Genomic DNA, 18398 nt, shown 5'->3' with positions numbered 1-18398 from the left:
TTCCCACAGCCTCTGCATCTACACACAAGTTTCCATCTTCATCTCTGATAGGTCCCACTTTTTCCTTAACTAACCCTTTAGCATTAATGTATTGGTAAAACATCTTTGGGTTATCTTTAACTTTACTTGCTAATCTGTTTTCATGCCCTCCCTTTGATTTCCTTATTTCCTTTTTTACTTTGTCCCTGCACTTCCTATATTCGTCTAGGCTATCTGCAGTGCTTAGTTCTTTGTGCCTATTATACGCTTTCTTTTTCTGTTTGATCTTCCCCTGTATTCCTCTAGACAACCGGGGCGGGAGGGGGGAGAGTGGGGGTCTAGTTTTGGCAGTACCACTCTTATTTTTGTAGGGGACATGTATACTTTGTACAATTAGAATCTCGCTTTTTAGTGCTTCCCACTGGTTTTCCAGTGTTTTATCTTCCAGCAGTGCTGTCCAGTCCACCTCAGCCAAGTTCCTTCTCATTTCTGCAAAATTTGCCTTTCCCCAGTTCAAGACTTTTACTCCTGCCTTATCTCTGTCCTTTTCCATGGTAATGCTAAATCTAACTGAATTATGATCACTGTCCCGGATATGGTCGCCAACTGTCACTTCACCCACTTGCCCTTCTTCGTTCCCCAAGACTAGGTCTAGAATTGCATCTGCTCTCGTTGGGTTTGTCACTAATTGGTTGAAAAGATTTTCCTGGACACACTGCATGAATATTTCTCCCTCAGTGCCCCTTATATTGTTTGAATCCCAGTTGATATTAGGATAGTTGAAGTTTCCTACTATTATTGCCCTCTTGTTCTTGCAAGCAGAAATTTGCCTACATATTTGTTCTTCTATCTCCCTTTCACTATTTGGGGGTCTGTAGTATACTCCCAGCAGTGTGACTGCCACTTTTTTATTTCTAAGCTCAATCCATAAAGCCTCATTTGTTGACCCATTTAGTATATCATCCCTTCTCACAACTGGAATTGATTCTTTAAACATTAGTGCTACCCCCCTCTCCCTTTTTATCTCCTACTCTATCATGTCTGAAGACTCTATAACCAGGGATATTAAACTGCCAGTTTTGTCCCTCCTTTAGCCAGATCTCTGTTATAGCAATGACACCCTGCTGCCATGTGTCTACCTGTGCCCTTAACTCATCTACCTTGTTTGTAATACTCCTTGCATTGAAGCATAAACAGTTTAACCCCATCAATTTCCCTTGCTGGACACTTTTTAAACTTTGCTTCTCCTGTAACTCCATGTCTATCACAACGTCCCTAGCTAATGTTCTACCTCTATTTTTCTGATCTGAATCTGACCTATCTGATCCTACTCCTGGGATCCCACCCCCCTGCCACACTGGTTTAAATACTCCCCAACAGAACTAGCAAAACCTATGCTGGCAGACGGGATTCCTTTGGGTAGAAGTTGAATGTCCTCGCACCAGTTCTTCAGACGTAAATCCAGTACAACAAGGCCCAATTTCAGGGACCAATAGGCCATTCTTTCAGGCGTACCTCGCGTTAGGCCCCTTACAAAGATAAATGAGTGGGCTAACATCTATTTTTGCCCCTTACAGAAGTTGTTCTGCAATGAGTGGGGCAGGCAGCCAACACCAACAAAAGTCACTTTTTTGCAATCCCAGCCCTGGAACCATGAGGAACAGAAGTGCTCTCAGATGCCACAGTATTGGCGATTCCTTCCACCTCACAGCAGTTGTCACAACTACTGTTCCGAGATTTGCCTTCAGGCCAATGCTGGCAAGGCAAGCTGCCTGCTATTTGCGCTGGCGGATCTGTTTACTTTAAGTGGATTAGCAATCTATTTATTTTCTGTCCACATTAAACATGAATTGCACAAATGTGCAGCATTCTTCATTTCAAGATATATGACTAATGACCATTTTAAACCAGGTATGTAGAATACGCAAATTTTTATGTACTCCTTTTAAGCACCCAGAAATTAAGTAGTGGCAATAATGAATAAATGATTTACTCGGTGAAGAAAGGACTGTGTGGTCAGCCTGCTCTGACTTTGAATTTCAGGTTTTGAACAATACAGAATAATTTATTTAATATGGAACACAAACGTCATTCCAAATAAAATAATCCTATCAATAGTTTTGTCGTGACCTGTTCATTTTTATTCTTTCACAGGATGTGGGTGTGGCTGGCTAGGCCAGCATTTATTGCCCATCCCTAATTGCCCTTGAGAAGGTGGCGGTGAGCTGTCTTCTTAAACTGCTGCAGTCCCTGTGGTGTAGATACATCCACGGTGCTGTAAGGGAGGGAGTTCCAGGATTTTGACCCAGCGACAAATACAAAATAAAAATAAAAACTAAATACAAACTAAACTAATACAAACTAAATATATCTTCTTCCTATCATGTACAGCTGCACCTTTGTTCTAACATTGTGTAAGCAGAATGTTTGCCCTGGTTGTTTCTATATACTAGATACATGTACTTTTCTTTTTAGTTGAACACAGGTCAGGACCCACAGCAGTCAATCCCAGGAGCGGCACCATCTGAGGAAGACAGATCAAAATCAGCACCAACATCACCGTGTGATCAGGGTAAGATCAAGAAATTGTCAAATTGTAGATGATTCGAAAAACTTGCTTCCTTTCTTTACCAATTATGATTCAAAGTTCCTCTACCCCATCTCTTCTGCTTGATTGTGGAATGATTGTTGTTGTCGGAATGCAAAATGCCCTCGTATGGTAAGGCGTTGCCATGGCCGAGTGGGCAGGGTCTTAGGTCATATAGACAAAAACATGTGTTTTTATTTCCTCTCTCCCCCTCTGTGACTCCAGTCGTACTTTTCCAAGATGGTACTCCACGTGAGGAAAGATTATCGTTATCCACTATTTGTAGCAAAACTATAAACGCAAATACCACATATCTCAGTTGCTGACCTCAAGTGACCACACTCCTCCAAATGAGACTTAGGCAGTTCAAGTATTCCTAAAAGTTCCTGCTGAAGCCATGTGCACTGTTGTTTGAATTTAAAGGAACTCCTCCAAAGTAATTGTGGCTAACAAAGAACAGTAGTCCAAAATAAGTTTGGTGTATCTGAATTTTCTTCTTCTGCTTGGAACTTAAGGTTTACTGATCAATGCTTATATTTGGATTGTTCACTAAACTATAGAGTGCACCTTCATGAGCTCCCCCCATAACTCGGTAAGTGAACGTACTTTCTGGTATGGTGCTGTTGGTAATGTTCAATCCCCAGTTTGTGGGGAGTTAGCTGATTTCAGCAATGACCAGGGTTCAGTTTAGCTCAATACCACTGGGCCAAGAAATGGAGAAATTAAGCAGGATGCCTAATTAAGCTGGATTAGGATCTGGTGGCGCCCATGCTGGGAGTGCACATATACTGGATGAGGAGATGGGCGCAGGTGCTTTGTAGCCCATTATCAAATAATGTGTCAACACTAGCTTTCTAGGGGCTCATATGAAAATGACCAGTTGCCTGATGTACCCGAGTGCTGCTGGCCCCTCTGCACCTGTACCCAGCAAGAGGGAATATCATCTGAAAAGCAAAGAGGAACTTGAGTGAAAACAAGGGAATGCTGTGTCTTTTAAAAAGTCTTTCAACATATCTTTTTGTTTGAATACTCATTCTTGGGATGTGGGTGTCACTGACATGGCTCAGCATTTACTGTCCATCCCGAGTTGCCTCATCAGAGGCTGATGATGCGTCTTCTTCTTGAAGCTGATGCTGCAGTCCATGTGGTGAAGATACTCCTCTTGTGTTCCTGCTAGGTGAGAAGTTCCAGAATTTTGATCATGCAGTGATGAAGATAAAGAATGGAGCTGGCGCAAGCTATTAAAAGAAATTGTCAAATTGTAGATGATTCGAAAAACTTGTTTCCTTTCTTTACCAATTATGATTCTGAGTTCCTCTACCCCCATCTCTTCTGCTTGATTGTGGAATCATTGTTGTCGTTGGAATCAAAACTCAAAATGCTCTCGTATGGTCAGGCGTTGCCATGGCCGAGTGGCCAAGGGGATAGGTCATACAGACAAAAACATGTGTTGTTATTTCCTCTTTCCCCCTCTCTGACTCCAGTCATATCTTTTTAAGATGGTACTCCACGTTGCCGCGCCACAGTTGTGCACGAATATGCTTTGCCGTCAAGATGGATACAAACATGCAGTTGACCAATCCACGTAGCATTTACCTGATCTTAGCTATCAGCTGCCAGGAGAGGCACACAGCAAACAGTGAGATAAACCAAACTAGAGACTAGAGAGCCTGGGTCCCCTCATGCAAGAGCTGAGAAGGTTAAGAGGAGATTTGAAATGGGTGTCGAGATTATGGTCTGGATTTCTTGGCAGGGCTGGGGAGGTGGAACAGAAACTGAGAGGTCCTCCTGCTCCCGCTGTCTCTGCACATCCAATCAAGCGTCAGATGGCCAATTACTGGCTGTCAGGTGGGAAGGAGGCCGATTATAATTGAAAAGGAAGCTTGCTTCCTGATCACAAACACGTCCCCTTGCTCCCTTCCAATCTTGCAGTTATAATCAGGGCCCATGTTTCTCATGCCTGTTTTTAGATGCCACAATACAGTCAACTGTTGTGACTTTGAATTTTTGTTGCAGCTATATTCATGGTGGAGTATGAATCACACCTTGGTGTGAATACATAACATATAAGTTCTGAGAAACAGTGGTGCAAAGTTGGGGCTCCAAGCCCAATTGGCACTATAAGCGGCAGAGGGGTAATGTTGCAGTCACAGCTATAATTGTAAAGGCTCCCTGCTCTCAGGGTCAGCCTTTATTATTCATTGAAGGTGCAAAAAACATAAAATTTCACTAAAGCTGCCACCTTCCCTAGCAGAATCAGTTGGTATATTTAACCATGGCCCAGGTGCCAGGCCTTTTCTATCGCCCTTCTGACGCCTCATTATGGCTGGCGTAAACGACCCCAAAACTTTTTTTTATGTCGACGCCCGAAAAATGCAGCAGACAGCAAAAAATTGCAGACATTTGGGTTGTTAACAAGCTTAATAGCTTGTTAATTCATTATTTCAAAATAACGAGTGCGCTGCGGATTTTGGCACCTGTGTGTTCCGTGTTACCAAAGACTGATGTGATGATGTCAGGTTGTTGACCTGATGCCATCACGTTGAACTTCTCATCAGTGCGGGGGTGGGGTGCAGTGCACCTGATTTGGGGATGTAAAATCCAGCCCGATGAGTTTTAATGAAGTAAATATAGAAAATATATTTCTGCTCTGCGTCAGTAACAGGAGAGTATAATTTAAAGATCATTGACAAAAGAATACAAAGAATGATTAACCATGCATTTTTTTCACATGCAATGGTGGAAGCAGAATCTGTAATGTATTTTGGAAGTGAAGTAGATAAATGTTTGTAAAATAAATTGTTGAAATGATATAGGAAAATGGACTATTCTTTTAGACGGCCAGCTCAGACGTGATGGGCCGAATAGCCTTCTTCTATACTGTAGAATTCAATGAACTGGATTTAACGGGTCACCATGGTCTTCACTGCTCCAGCTAAAATGCTGGGGGTGGGGGATGTCCATGCCTGCTCCAGATGGCTGCCCTGCAGCTATTTAACAGCCAGTTAGCCATTAATTGGCTTCAGGCGGGACTTCTGCCCTTTGGCAAAAGGAATCCTGCCTCAGAGAGCTACTGGCCAATCAGAGGTGAGTGGTGGCCGCTGCTGGTGCTGCAGTGAGGCTAAGAGGATAGCGAGCATGCTGGAGTCAGGGCAGTATTGAGTTTGGGGGTCTTGACGGGACCAGGCTGGCAGGCCCTGGGGAGGGGTATTGAGGGGTGTGGGAGGGGCTGGATAGATAAGTTGAGGGTGGGGGTTGGGAGTGGAGGGAGAGACAAAACTGTGGGGAGGAAAGGTGATTAGACCTTTGGGGGGCCTTCCAATGGGCTCAGAGGTTCCGTTAAGGAGGGAACCCCCTCCTCCCTTGCCCGCTGCCAGCCCACGCAGAGGAAGCTGCTGGGCTGGACACTTGGTTGGCATGGACCTGTCCTGCCCCTGGTTAAATCCCTTGAATGAAGCCCTTAAGTGGGCATTAATTGCCCCCCTCCTGCTGCTGTTAAAATTGATGCGGGAGTTAGGAGCAGGTGGGTAGGTGCTGGGCGTGGAGCCAATGGTATTTCACAGGCCTCCCCGCCTGACAACTCACTGCTGGGGGTGCATATATAATCCAGCCCTAGGATTCTATATCTACCTCCACCATTCGTGCACATCTCCTCACAGCCATTCACAGCTAGTATTTCCTGGAATGTGGCAGGAGGATTCCTGCCTGCATCATTTCAAAAGCATTTTAATGGACTGTATAGAACTTTTAGGATGTCCTGAGGATCTGAAAGGTGCCATATAAATGCAAGGTATTTCCTCAGTTAGAGACTGGCGTGAGGAGCGGATTGGAAGAATGCAAGTAAGGAGAATGAAGTGTGAAGAGCTGGAACTTGGTGATAAGTGACAATGGAATTGTATCATATTAATGAATGTAAGTTAAATCCTATGTCAAATGTTCATTTTGTCCCCCAGAACTCAAAGAACTTGAAAACAACATTAGGAAAGCTCTTTCATTTGATAACAGAGGTGATGAACACAAAGGAGCAGGAGCAGATAAACAAGCGCTGACACCTGGTGAAAATGGAGAACTGAAACTGTTCCAGACCAAGCATTATAACTTAGAAGACTTCTCCTTCATTAAAGTATTAGGGAAAGGCAGCTTTGGCAAGGTGAGTGTTCAGCAGTAGAGAACCAGCAATTGTGTCCAATACCTGTTCCAATATCTTACTTCTAAAGGAGATAATCGACATTATGAATGGTAATTATCCCTCATGTAATTGCCCCAATGTGATTGCTTTCACCAGTATTTTCTTTGAGGTGAACTTTAACTGAAAGAAACATGGGTTTCATCAGGTGGTGGGGGAATGGGTTAAATCTGTTTCCCCGACCCAAATCTGCTCCTAACCTGCCCATTTTCATCTTTAACTGAGGCCGGGATGGGGATGAGCAACCAACCATCTCCCAGGAGGCGACTTGCAGCTTTACATATGATAATAAGATGGCAGGCCTCATCGTATTTCTGCTTTTGAAATTTAACAGCTACTGAGTTGTGTGGAACTCACAGCATCCCCGAGCTGAAGCCTTGGTAGATTTAGGAGGTAAGTGCATCACACTTTAGCCCTGAAGCCAGGTGCCTGTCTGAGGAGCCTCCATGATTGGGCTCCCACTTGCCCAACAGCCTTTCCCCACGAGGTAGCTGATGTCCATTGCTAGGCCTCAATCCCACTACCACAAGGCTTCCAACTTCCCCTCCCACGGAATTAGCAGCCTATTGCCCACGACTCCAATTGCCTACCTCCCTCCGACCACTGCCTCACCCCTCCAGCACCCTCCGATCATCCATCTCCCCCCTTCTCTGGTCAACAACCCTCCTGATCGTCCCCCACCCCTCCCCTTTTAAGGCATGCACTTACTTGTTACTGTGGTCATCGGTGACAGTTAGCTATCTTTTCCACACAGCGAGTGGTTAGGGTTTGGAATGCACTGCCTGGAAGTGTGGTGGAGGCAGGTTCAGTTGAGGCATTCAAGAGGGCATTAGATGATTATTTAAGTAGAAACAATGTGCAGGGTTACAGGGAAAAGGCAGGAGATTGGCACTAAGTTAAAATGCTCAGAGAGCCGGTGCAGACCCAATGGGCCAAATGGCCTCCTTCTACACTGTAACAATTCTGTGATTCCAGGCATGGAATTGATGACTCCACAGTTAAAATTCCACAGCTTTGGGACAGAATCACATTCTGTCAGTGTGGGAAAGCAGAGATTAACCCATCAGTTAGGAAGAGCAGACATCACTCTGTCAGTTTGGTAGAGTCAGTTTGGGAGAACAGAGGTCACTCTGTCAGCATGGAATAGCAGAGATCACTCTGCCAGTTTGGGAGATAAGATCCTGCTTCATGATGCTCAGCTGTGATCTTAAAATTAGTTTAAACATTCAGTCCAGCAGTAAATGCAGATAGAATTACCAATAGGATCAAGAACCAAATATAGCTTTTACTGCAGATCACTATTGCACTGTTTTTCCTGTGGTTTATCCATTATATTTTGTGTACAGCAGTTAGAGTCATCACAGCCTGAGGGGAATGTTTTAGCCACTGATTTCCACTGGGAACACCAGTAATTGATTTTTGGTTGTCAGCTTAGAGAGATTCTGCAACCCAGAATAATAATTTTGACATACAATTTAAAAACATAGACCTGCAACTTCCAACCTCCATGACATCGTAACTGGGGGGTACCCCAAAGATGCACCCCCCCCAAATCCCCTAAGTTCCCAGGCAAGGATTGCATGGCAATTGCCCGGGAAGTCTAAACTTCCAATGGGCAATTGCCCTGCAATGAGAACCATCCAAAAGTAAATCACAAACTTTGGATGGTTCCGATTGCCTTACCCAAATAGTTACCTAGGAAAAGTTAGAAGAAATAAAACCACTGCTAGGTAATTACAGTACTGACTTACCCCCACACCTACCCCGATCCCCATGGGGCTACCTCCACTTCCCAGACACCTCACAGGGCCGCCAGCTAACACCCCCCCCCCGAACCCCTTAGGGTCACCACCCACTCCTCAGCCCCCCCCCACCACGGGACCCCCCGACTACCCCTCCGAATCCCTCAGGGGACTCGCCATACTCCCCCGGCTACCTTTCCCGATCCCCCACTAGACTCTCCCACTCCCCCCCCCCACCATAGGACCCTCCAACTACCCTGACAGACCCCCGCCACAGGACCCCCTGACTGCCCTCTCAGACCCCCAACTACCCTCCCCACCATCCTGACTGACCACCCCCGAGCCCTTGACCTCCCCCCATTGACTGCACACCCGACCACCTAATCCCCCTCTACTGACCACCCAACCCCAAACCCCCCCCCCTCCCTCAACCACCTGATGTCCCCCCACTGACCACCTCCCCCACTGACCACACACCACACTGACCACCCGACACCCCCACTGACACAAGGCCTCGGGAACCCACTGCACTACACTGTGCTATCCCGGCCTGAGTCGGAAGCTCGGGCGAGAAAGGAGCAGCTTCATTTCCAGGTAAGTAAGTAGGAGCGGCGTGGCAATCTGACTCTGAATATATTCAAGATAGAGGTTGATAGATTTTTGGATACTAAGGGAGTTAAGGGATACTAAGGGAGTTAAGGGGATAGTGCAGGAAGGCAGAGTTGAGGTAGAAGATCAGCCATGATTTTGTTGAACTGAGGAGGTGGCTTGAAAGCCAAATGGTCTACCCTTACTCCTATTCCTTATTTTTAAAAATTCTTTGCAAGACAATCATTAGCTTCTTGTAATAAAAACAGAAAATGCTAAAACTCAGTGGATCAGTGAGCAGAAGAGAAGAGACAAGCCAGCATTTCAGATGTTGACACTTTGTCAAAACTCACTGTGAGCTCCATCTGAACATAGACCCTGGAGGATCAATCCTGCCCTTGATCACTCCACTACTCACCCTCCCCAGTCATCCCCCACCCAGGTTCTACCAGAGGGCCCTTTACCAGGGACACAGCTAGCCCAGCTTCCTCCTCGAGGAACCACTGAGCTACCTCTGGATGTCCAACTGGCATTCGCAGCTCACTGGATACCTGCTGACAAGATCCAATGTCAGATGAGCCTCAGGAGTTGGGCTTCTGGCATGTGTCGCCAGAAAACAGGGCAAAATGAATTTCCACCCGACAGAGTCTTGTTTAGTTCTAATAAATGAGACTTGGCAGGTTTGCATTGTACTATTGGAGAAATTGTCACCCAATCCAGCGAGAAACTGACGGAATCAGATCAACTGCATATTTTACTCCTTGCCCGATGTTACTATCCACTGACTACAATTACCCCTAGGTTTGTAAAATGTGCTATAAGCAACTAGGACAGTATACCCTTATTGTATTTACTTCCATCTTCAATTCAATATTGCATTTTTTTAAGATAAGATTTTTCCATGGGCTTCAGGACCCCAACATTAGGATCAAATAGGGATCCTAAGCCCACACTTGCTGACAACAAAACCAGCTTTGCAATATTCCCGAAGGCGCCAATTAGGGACCATGGGTGCACTCTCAAATCTGCTGGCCAATTCAGAGGGCTGGCAGCTGTCAAGCCTCAGCAGCCCCACTGGAAGAGGTGGGCACTACCTTGAGGACACCTCAACATGGAGGCTCCCTCAGAGGCATAAAATTAAATTAATAGTGCGGAGCAGGGAATGCTGAATGCCCTGTGGAATGGAGGGGAAAGCCCATTGGGGGGATCGTTGGGGCCACAGGGGCAGCCTTACCTTCCTGTGGTCCCATCAGTGAGGCATGGAGCCTCCAGCTCATTAAGTCCCCTGGCCTGTCACAGGGAAACCACCTCCACTGAGTTGGCAGCCTCCCCACCTGGCGGGGAGGGCTGCTCTGCCCCCAGCAAAATGCCGGTGAGCCGGAAAAATCGCGCCATGGAGTATGCAGCCGAGCCACATTGAGGCCCGTCTCTACAGTTCCTCGATGGCAGGAAGGCATCGGGGAGATGTTCCAACACGGCTTCTTGCTGTTTTCCTGGACCCCTGCCTCCAACCATGTCTCCATGAGGTGGGAAAATTCTGCCCTTGGATTGTACATCTCTGGATCCACTTCTTGTAATAGAGTATAAATACTACTGTTTTTATTTTCAAATTGTAGGTCATGTTGGCTGAGTTAAAAGGTACAGATGAAGTCTATGCTGTAAAGGTGCTAAAGAAAGATGTCATTCTCCAAGACGATGACGTGGACTGCACAATGACTGAGAAGAGGATACTTGCATTAGCAAGAAAGCACCCCTACCTGACCCAACTATTCTGCTGCTTCCAGACAAAGGTATATGTTTCCGGACACCACAGTATGTACAGATGGAATTACACCTATATGCTGAAAAACTCAATGCAATATGATTGTGTGAAGAGTAATTTCAATGTAAGGATAGGTATTGTGCAACAAATCCTCAGAACAACTTAGCTCAGCCAACACTACACTCCTGTGGGTATGTGAACCATTCAAATCAGGAGGATCCTGGGTTTTATCTCAGGAATCTGTGCTATATCAACTGATTTCAACTAAGGTTGGATGTTGCAAGTGCCCTCAGTGCCCCTGGGTTAAGGAGGGAGAAGTCATTCCAGGTTTTTGTTCATGATCATTATCTCCATATCCATTGACCCCTCTGTGTGTGAGCATTGGGAGAGGACAGGGTCTGGCTTGGTTGTGATATCCATGTAGTCTACCTGCCATGTAGCCTGTCATGACTTACTACTTACACAAAAATAGTGAGTACTAGTACTAGAGGGCACCCGTGGAACCAAATCCGACAAGGGGTTAGTGTGTTTAGGAGCCAAACAAGGCGGGGGAAATTGAGAGAAAAACATTTAAACTTGATTGAAGATAATCTGATTTTTAATCTGCTCTCAAACTCCTACTGTTACCAGCTTCAACTGCTCCTATACAGGTCTACCCAGATATTAATCTATTGCAATCTCACTAGTGCCATTCACTAAGTTCAGTGGAAAATCGCCCAGCTGTCATCTGGAGTCCTGATATGGAACTTCAGAAAATCTCTGATCCACTTGGAGATCTATTTTAATTTTGTTTTTAAAATACCATTCATTATATTGAAAGCACATATTCTACAATGTTTCCTTCGTGTGATTTTAAGGCAACACACCCTTAAATGTCAACTAAGTGATATAACTGCTTAAGTGCTCTTTCTTTATGATACATGTTCTGTGAATGGGCTGGTATGTTTTCTTTGTTATGTACCCCAATCTTTTTCAGAGATGGGTAAAGTCTACAAGTGAGCAGGAATTCAAAGCCACAGTGACAACAGCACTGCCCTGGAACACTTCACAAATTCTCCACTCTGGCACAGATCCCCAAACATACCCACAAAAGGTCATTTTGTAAAATCCAATCCAGCCAATTACTGCGCCATCAGTCCACTCTCAATCATCAGCAAAGTGATAGAAGGTGTCGCAACAGTGGTATCAAGTGGCTCTTACAAAGAAATAACCTGCTACTGTCACACTTGTGCCCAGGTCTTGCTGCACTCGGGCTTCTGGCTTGGGCTGATAAGTGGCAAGTAACACTCACGCCACACAAGTGCCAGGCAATGATCATCTCCGCAACAAGAGAGAATCTAACTGTCTCCCCTTGACATTCAATGGCATTACCATCACTGAACCTCCCACTATCAAGATCCTGGTGGGTTACCAGAAACTGATCTGGAACAGCCATATAAATACTGTGGCTGCAAGAGCAGGTCAGAGGTTTGGAATTCTGTGGCAAGTAACTCACCTCCTGATTCCCCAAAGCCTGTCCACCATCTGCAAGGACAGGTCAGGATTGTGATGAAATATTCTTCACTTTCCTGGATGAATACAGCTCCAACAACACTCAGGAAGCTCAGCACCATCTAGGACAAAGCAGCCCACTTGATTGGCACCCTATCCACCACCTTGAACATCCACTCCCTTCACCACCAACGCACAGTGACAGCAGTGTGTACCATATACAAGATGCACTGCAGCAACTCACTAAGGCTCCTTCGACAGCAACTACAAAACTATGATCTCTGCCACCTAGAAAGACAAGGTCAGCAGATGCATGGAACACCACCACCTGCAAGTTCTCCACCATGCCACACACCATCCTGATTTAGAACTATATCACCCTTCTTCACTGTCGCTGAGTCAAAATCCTGAAACTCCCTTGCTAACAGCACTGTGGGTGTTTCTATACCACATGGACTGCAGCGGTTCTAGAAGGCGGCTCACCACCACCTTCTCAAGGACAACTGGGGATGGGCAATAAATGCTGGCCTAGCCAGTGACACCGACATCAAGTGAAAGAATAAAAAAAAATTTGTATGTATTGGGAGGGGAGAGACTCCGGTCGTTATGTATTATATAAGCTATTTATAATAGACTTAAAGTATTAGACAATTCTGTTGTTAATTACTTAACTCAGACCAAATTACTAATTTTCTAGGCACAGAGCTCTTTTTCCAAGTTCTTTAAGTATCGATTCATACTGCTGTATTGTTTTCAGGGTAACAGTAGCCCTCCCATATCTCACCCAAATGGATCTTATATCTCACTTTCTCAGCAGCCTTTCATTTCCCCTGCTCAAGCTACTGGAGGAGCAGTACATTAGAAAGGAGATGCAAAATGGCACTGGAAGATTGATACCTGGATGTGCATATTTTCTTTTTGCATTTGTGAATATGATTAAAGTGTAAAACCTTTATTTTATTCTGATCTGTTCTGTAGAGTGCTTCTATAGGAATTGAGAAACATGGCAAAGGAAGGTAGTTTATGAATGACAGTCAGAGGGATGGAAGATCTTTACTGGAGTGTGGATGGACTGGTTTCCCAGAACGAAAAAAAACCAGTAAACACTGGGAAACAAGAATATTGGTCCGAACTATGTTTTTTCCTATTGGGCTGGATTGCATTCTGAGCAGGGAATGACGAAGGTGTGGTATAGCAGTTTGGGAGAAGCCATGTTAAGTGAGTTACTGGCACATGGCTTTAGCTCCAGGCTAATTTTGAAGACCACCCACTGCAACTACATCATTCAGTTAATCTGTTTCATCCTGTTCATGTAGCAGATGGCTCTCTTTCTCTGTTAGCAACATTGGCTCTCCTCATCACGTGGCAATATTATGCAGGAGGTAGCACACTACCACGGACCTCAACACTCTCTCGTAGCTGTACTTCAGGAAACCCCCAGCCCCACAACTCCCAAACTGGTCCAGGCAGTGTAATTATTCTCTAAGCACGCCTAATGATTGCTCTGGTTGAATCATGTCAATTTTTATATCTGATCTCTGCCAGCATTTATTGGGTCATCAGCCAAAGTCTGCAGGGGTACCCCTCATTTCCTAGTCCGTGGCATGTTGCTCCTCATCAAAGAAAGGGGGAGTATTGGAGTGTTGCAGGATGTAGGCATCATGTGCATTGCCTGGAAAGAAGGTGCACACCTATGTGAAGCACTGCAGGCGGTTATGTCACTGTGCATTAAGGAAGTGAAACATTCTACAGCTCATGAAGATGCCAGGCTTGTTAGTGCCAGTCTGGATGCCATAGGTGTACAGTTGATGGCACCTTACACCTTACACATTTATATTGGCTGCTCTGGCTCATGGAGACTGAAATAAATTTATTAGTACAATTGTGATCTACTTTATATAGTAACACACTGTAGTTGAGTATATACCGTAATATATCTACAGTGATAGACTGAAATGACCCCAATGAAAATTGGCCACATTAATGTACTGTCATTAGGAGGGCACCATCAGTGGTAAAATAATGTAAAGTGATATAATTGCATTATTTTGTAAACAAGCATCACAATTAACTCTTATTGATAAAATATGAGTGCTTCAATAGCATGGAACACGAAGTGACCCTCTCAGATTCTTAAAGTGTTTCTTTTACATCATTTAGCTATGCATTAATGCTTAGCAGTACAATGTAATGGTCAGTTGCAACAATTCCTCATTGTGATTGTGTACAACTTATTTGATTGCATTTTGCTCTTAATTAAGTATTTTTATTTTCCAATGTAAAAATTGGTACCTTGACTTCAAAAGAGAGCGAAGAAACCTCAAATGTAGCTTCAGTATCCATAGAGTTAAAAATTTAACCGCAAACACTGTTTGACTTGTGCTTTTCATCATTCCCGGTAGCTGTGGGCAAATTAAATGCTTCAAATATAAAAAAATCCAGGGACCTCTTAACTGGATCTTTAGACACTGTGGTGCTTGCCAATATCACAAGGAACACTTCAAGTGACAGAACTAGTTCCGCCCTCTGTTTGAACTTTGCTATAGTTTTCAGTGAATGAGAATTTAATTGAGGTGACCTGCAAAAAGATAACTTCCATTTATCAAAATGGCAAGTAATTATGAAAATCTTTTCCCCTGCACTTGTACTAACCTCTGCGAATGATGTATATATGGATCAGAAGAATGAGCCTGGAGTAAACTTTGGGCAGAATAAGGGGCTTGTCAAACTAAACAAAGCTGCCAAATGTTTTGGCGACCAAAAAAAAGTACAATAATGCCTTGCACCCTTTCACTTCTGCATTGCGTGTGCACAGAGATGAGATTGACACATTACAAAGGCAAGTTAAAATGTGCAGGAATCATTGAGCATTAGGGCCAACAGGTAAGTAGTATAAAATGCATATCTCTTGCTAACAAACTATGACCTAAGTGAAAAAGAAAAAAAAAGAAAAATGTTCAGATAGCCCCTCTGCTGCAAGTCTTACTATAGGCTTCTTTGAATATACATCCTAATAGCCCTGAAGGGTGGGTATATGACTGGCCACTTTAGTGATAAATCATTGGAAATGTTTTGATCTGCTAATTTACATTATACGTGGATACTTTGATTATAAATAAAAGCAAACATGTTTGTGGTGCCAGTGACCTGAAAGTTCAGGATGGCACGTTACACAGATGGAAATCTATCATAACTCGTTTCCCCATGCATTTTTCCGATTTGATCCCTTCATTCAGAAAATGCACCCAATTGTATCTAATCTGAACTTCAGGATACAAAAGTGAATTAACAAAATCATGATTTGCACATAACTGTTTTAGAATTTACAGTGACAGATGTGGCACCTGGCACATTGATTTGATTTCCACGAGCTTCTCTGTCAATACTATCCACGGGATGGAAGGTGAATTTTTTCAAAATGATTTACAATTTTCCATCTTCCTTTGGAGTTCTTTACATGCAGGCTATACGCAGTCACCTTACTATGAAAACATTTTCTTAAGTGCTGACCTAACAGATTTGTTTTATCTATTCTAAGATTGTTTTTGTAAAAGTTAAGCTAGAAATTTAGCTTGTCGTGTAGCTGCAGCTTTAGTCTAACCATATTACTTCAGATTTTAATACTCTTGGATACAATTGGCACTTGTATGGCACTGCCTAAGACTAACATGTGGACTCACAGCAGGCAGCCATTATTGAACAATTTTATTTACACCTCCCCAAAAGTGATGGCAGCAGAGAGGTAGCTGTAATGTATGACATTCACTCCCCACTTAAAAGAAAAACAACTTATACATTAAAATGCAAAATGATACATGTGCTTAATTTTCCAAAGTACAATATGACTAAACCAACATCAACATTACCTGAACATTTAAAAGGTTGGTTTACATATTTGTTTTTACTGTAATCACAACAAATACATATTGCCCAATACTCCCAGAGTAACTTACACATAAAAAAATTGTTTCTCCTTAACACTAATATGTATTTAACAAAAATATAATTTGGCAAGAAATAACAGAAAGAATAACTTTTCCCTTCTTCCTTCCTACATATTTTCGATTAACTTACCTGGTTTCTTTCTCCTTATGTCTGGTCCCGCTTTCCATTTCCATTAGCTTAACTCTGCTCTTTCAACGTCTCTGACTGTGTCAACCCTGAACCTTGATTTTGACTCCCAGCTCCACTTAATGCTTTGGACTATGAAATTGATTGATGTATCTTAATCCAAGATCATTATTCTTTTTGCTCTACCAGCAGATTCTGTAATAACGGCAAACTTTTAGTTTCTTTGTGACTTTCACGTTCTTTCTGGCTTTCCCACTTTGGTCTCTCGGAGCAATTTGGACTATTGGAGCTTTATCATGCTCTCCCTTTGTCAGGTTTCCTCTTTCAAGCAAATGATCTACATGACACTGACAGAGTCTCTCTCCAGTCTTCAGTAGATATGTGAATACACCTAGTCTCTTTACTACAACTCCAATCACATACTTCTCCTTATCACCTCAGTGGATTTCCACCATGATCTTCTCTTCAGCACTGAACTCTCTATGTTTCATGCCTCATGTATCATGACTCATCTCCACTTTATCTTGTTTTTCTCTTACTTTGCTATTGAAATCAGGCTCAGGCAAACTAAACTTTGTCCTAGGAGCATGGTTGAACACTAACTCGTAAGGTGAGCAACCTGTAGTAGACTGTGGCTTATTCTGTAAGAGAACAGAAAATTGTCCAGCCATGTCATAGAGAAACAATTACTGCCTAGCTTGTCACCTAGCAAATACTTTTGCAAAGACTTCTGCACAATCAGTACACTTCTTTTTGCAGCACCATTCGATGCTGGGTGACATGGCGGTATTAGAGTAAGTTTGACTCCATTCTTACTCAGAAATATTCTGACGTAATGTGTGCACCGTCATCTGACATCAACACCTCTGGCAACCCATAAATTGCAAATCAATTTCTCAAACTCTCAATAGTTTTGGCACTTGTGGTATTGGGCATAGACTCAATATTTATCCACTTGATATAGCTATTAACCAAAACAAGATACTCTTTCCCTTCCACGTCAAAGAATTTGACATGTACTCATTCCCAATGTTTTCTTGTGTTTGACCATGAGATGAAAGGAACCTTGGTTGGATCAGTATTCATGGGAAATCTTGAAAGAATATCCGCATTTTCTGCTAACTTACAATATTTAATATCATGATGATGGGTCATCTAACACCCATCTTGGAAGCCATGCTGCTACTGGGGATGGTACTCGCTTCTTTGAACCAAGTGTGACAATCAGAGCTTGGGGGGATCAGGGATCAATGTGAACTTCCCACAGTCCAAGTATTTGTGGAACTTAGTAACACCGCATTTGATTGCTAGTGCCTCTTTCTCAACTTGTGAGTAATTTTGCTCTGACTTCATTAAAATACATGAAGCATATGCTGCAGGCTTCTCCATACCATTTTCTATTATGTGAGATAACACCATACCTAACAGACAAATGTAATCTGGAAGTATAACTATCTATCCCTCTTAAAATTCCCCAGCACAAAAACACACACACACACACAAACAAACAAAGGACAAACAGATAGAATCTCTGCAGAGATGGGTGGTTGAAGAAACGACTTTATAAAACAAAGGGGAAAGTTCACAGGGTTTTGACACTGTCGATCTGGAGCTCCCTCGTGTGAAGACAGATTGCTAGAGCATGCAGATGCCTGGAGGTTCACACCAATGGAACATTGATGTGGAGGAAGATAGAGCCGAATCAATCTTTCTTGTCTCAGCCTCTCGGGTTTCCAAAGACAGACAAGTTTCACTGAGATGAGGATTCCTAGCTGGATACTGATCACAGAATCACACAATGCAGAAGAGGCCCTTCGGCCCATCGAGTCTGCACCGACATGTGAGAAACACCTGACATACCTACCTAATCCCACTTACCAGCACTTGGCCCATAGCCTTGAATGTTATGACATGCCAAGTGCTCATCCAGGTACTTTTTAAAGGATGTGAGGCAACCTGCCTCCACCACCCTCCCAGGCAGTGCATACTAGA

General features: G+C 43.7%; 1 protein-coding gene across 2 annotated transcripts in view; it reads left to right on the top strand.

The window, feature by feature from the left end:
• The window catches only part of LOC144689791 (protein kinase C epsilon type), a 689374-nt gene that overhangs the window by 446223 nt on the left and 224753 nt on the right, over positions 1-18398 (top strand). For both annotated transcript variants that reach the window (XM_078557177.1, XM_078557176.1), the window contains 3 exons: positions 2455-2551; positions 6520-6716; positions 10699-10872. In XM_078557177.1, the coding sequence (XP_078413303.1) occupies positions 2455-2551; positions 6520-6716; positions 10699-10872 (468 nt within the window). The remainder of the gene's footprint in view (positions 1-2454; positions 2552-6519; positions 6717-10698; positions 10873-18398) is intronic.

Source organism: Cetorhinus maximus, chromosome 14 (genome assembly GCF_964194155.1).
Source record: "Cetorhinus maximus chromosome 14, sCetMax3.hap1.1, whole genome shotgun sequence".
Classification (NCBI taxonomy): Eukaryota; Metazoa; Chordata; class Chondrichthyes; order Lamniformes; family Cetorhinidae; genus Cetorhinus; species Cetorhinus maximus.
Note: the sequence above shows the minus strand (reverse complement) of the source record. Positions and strands in the feature narration are given on the sequence as shown.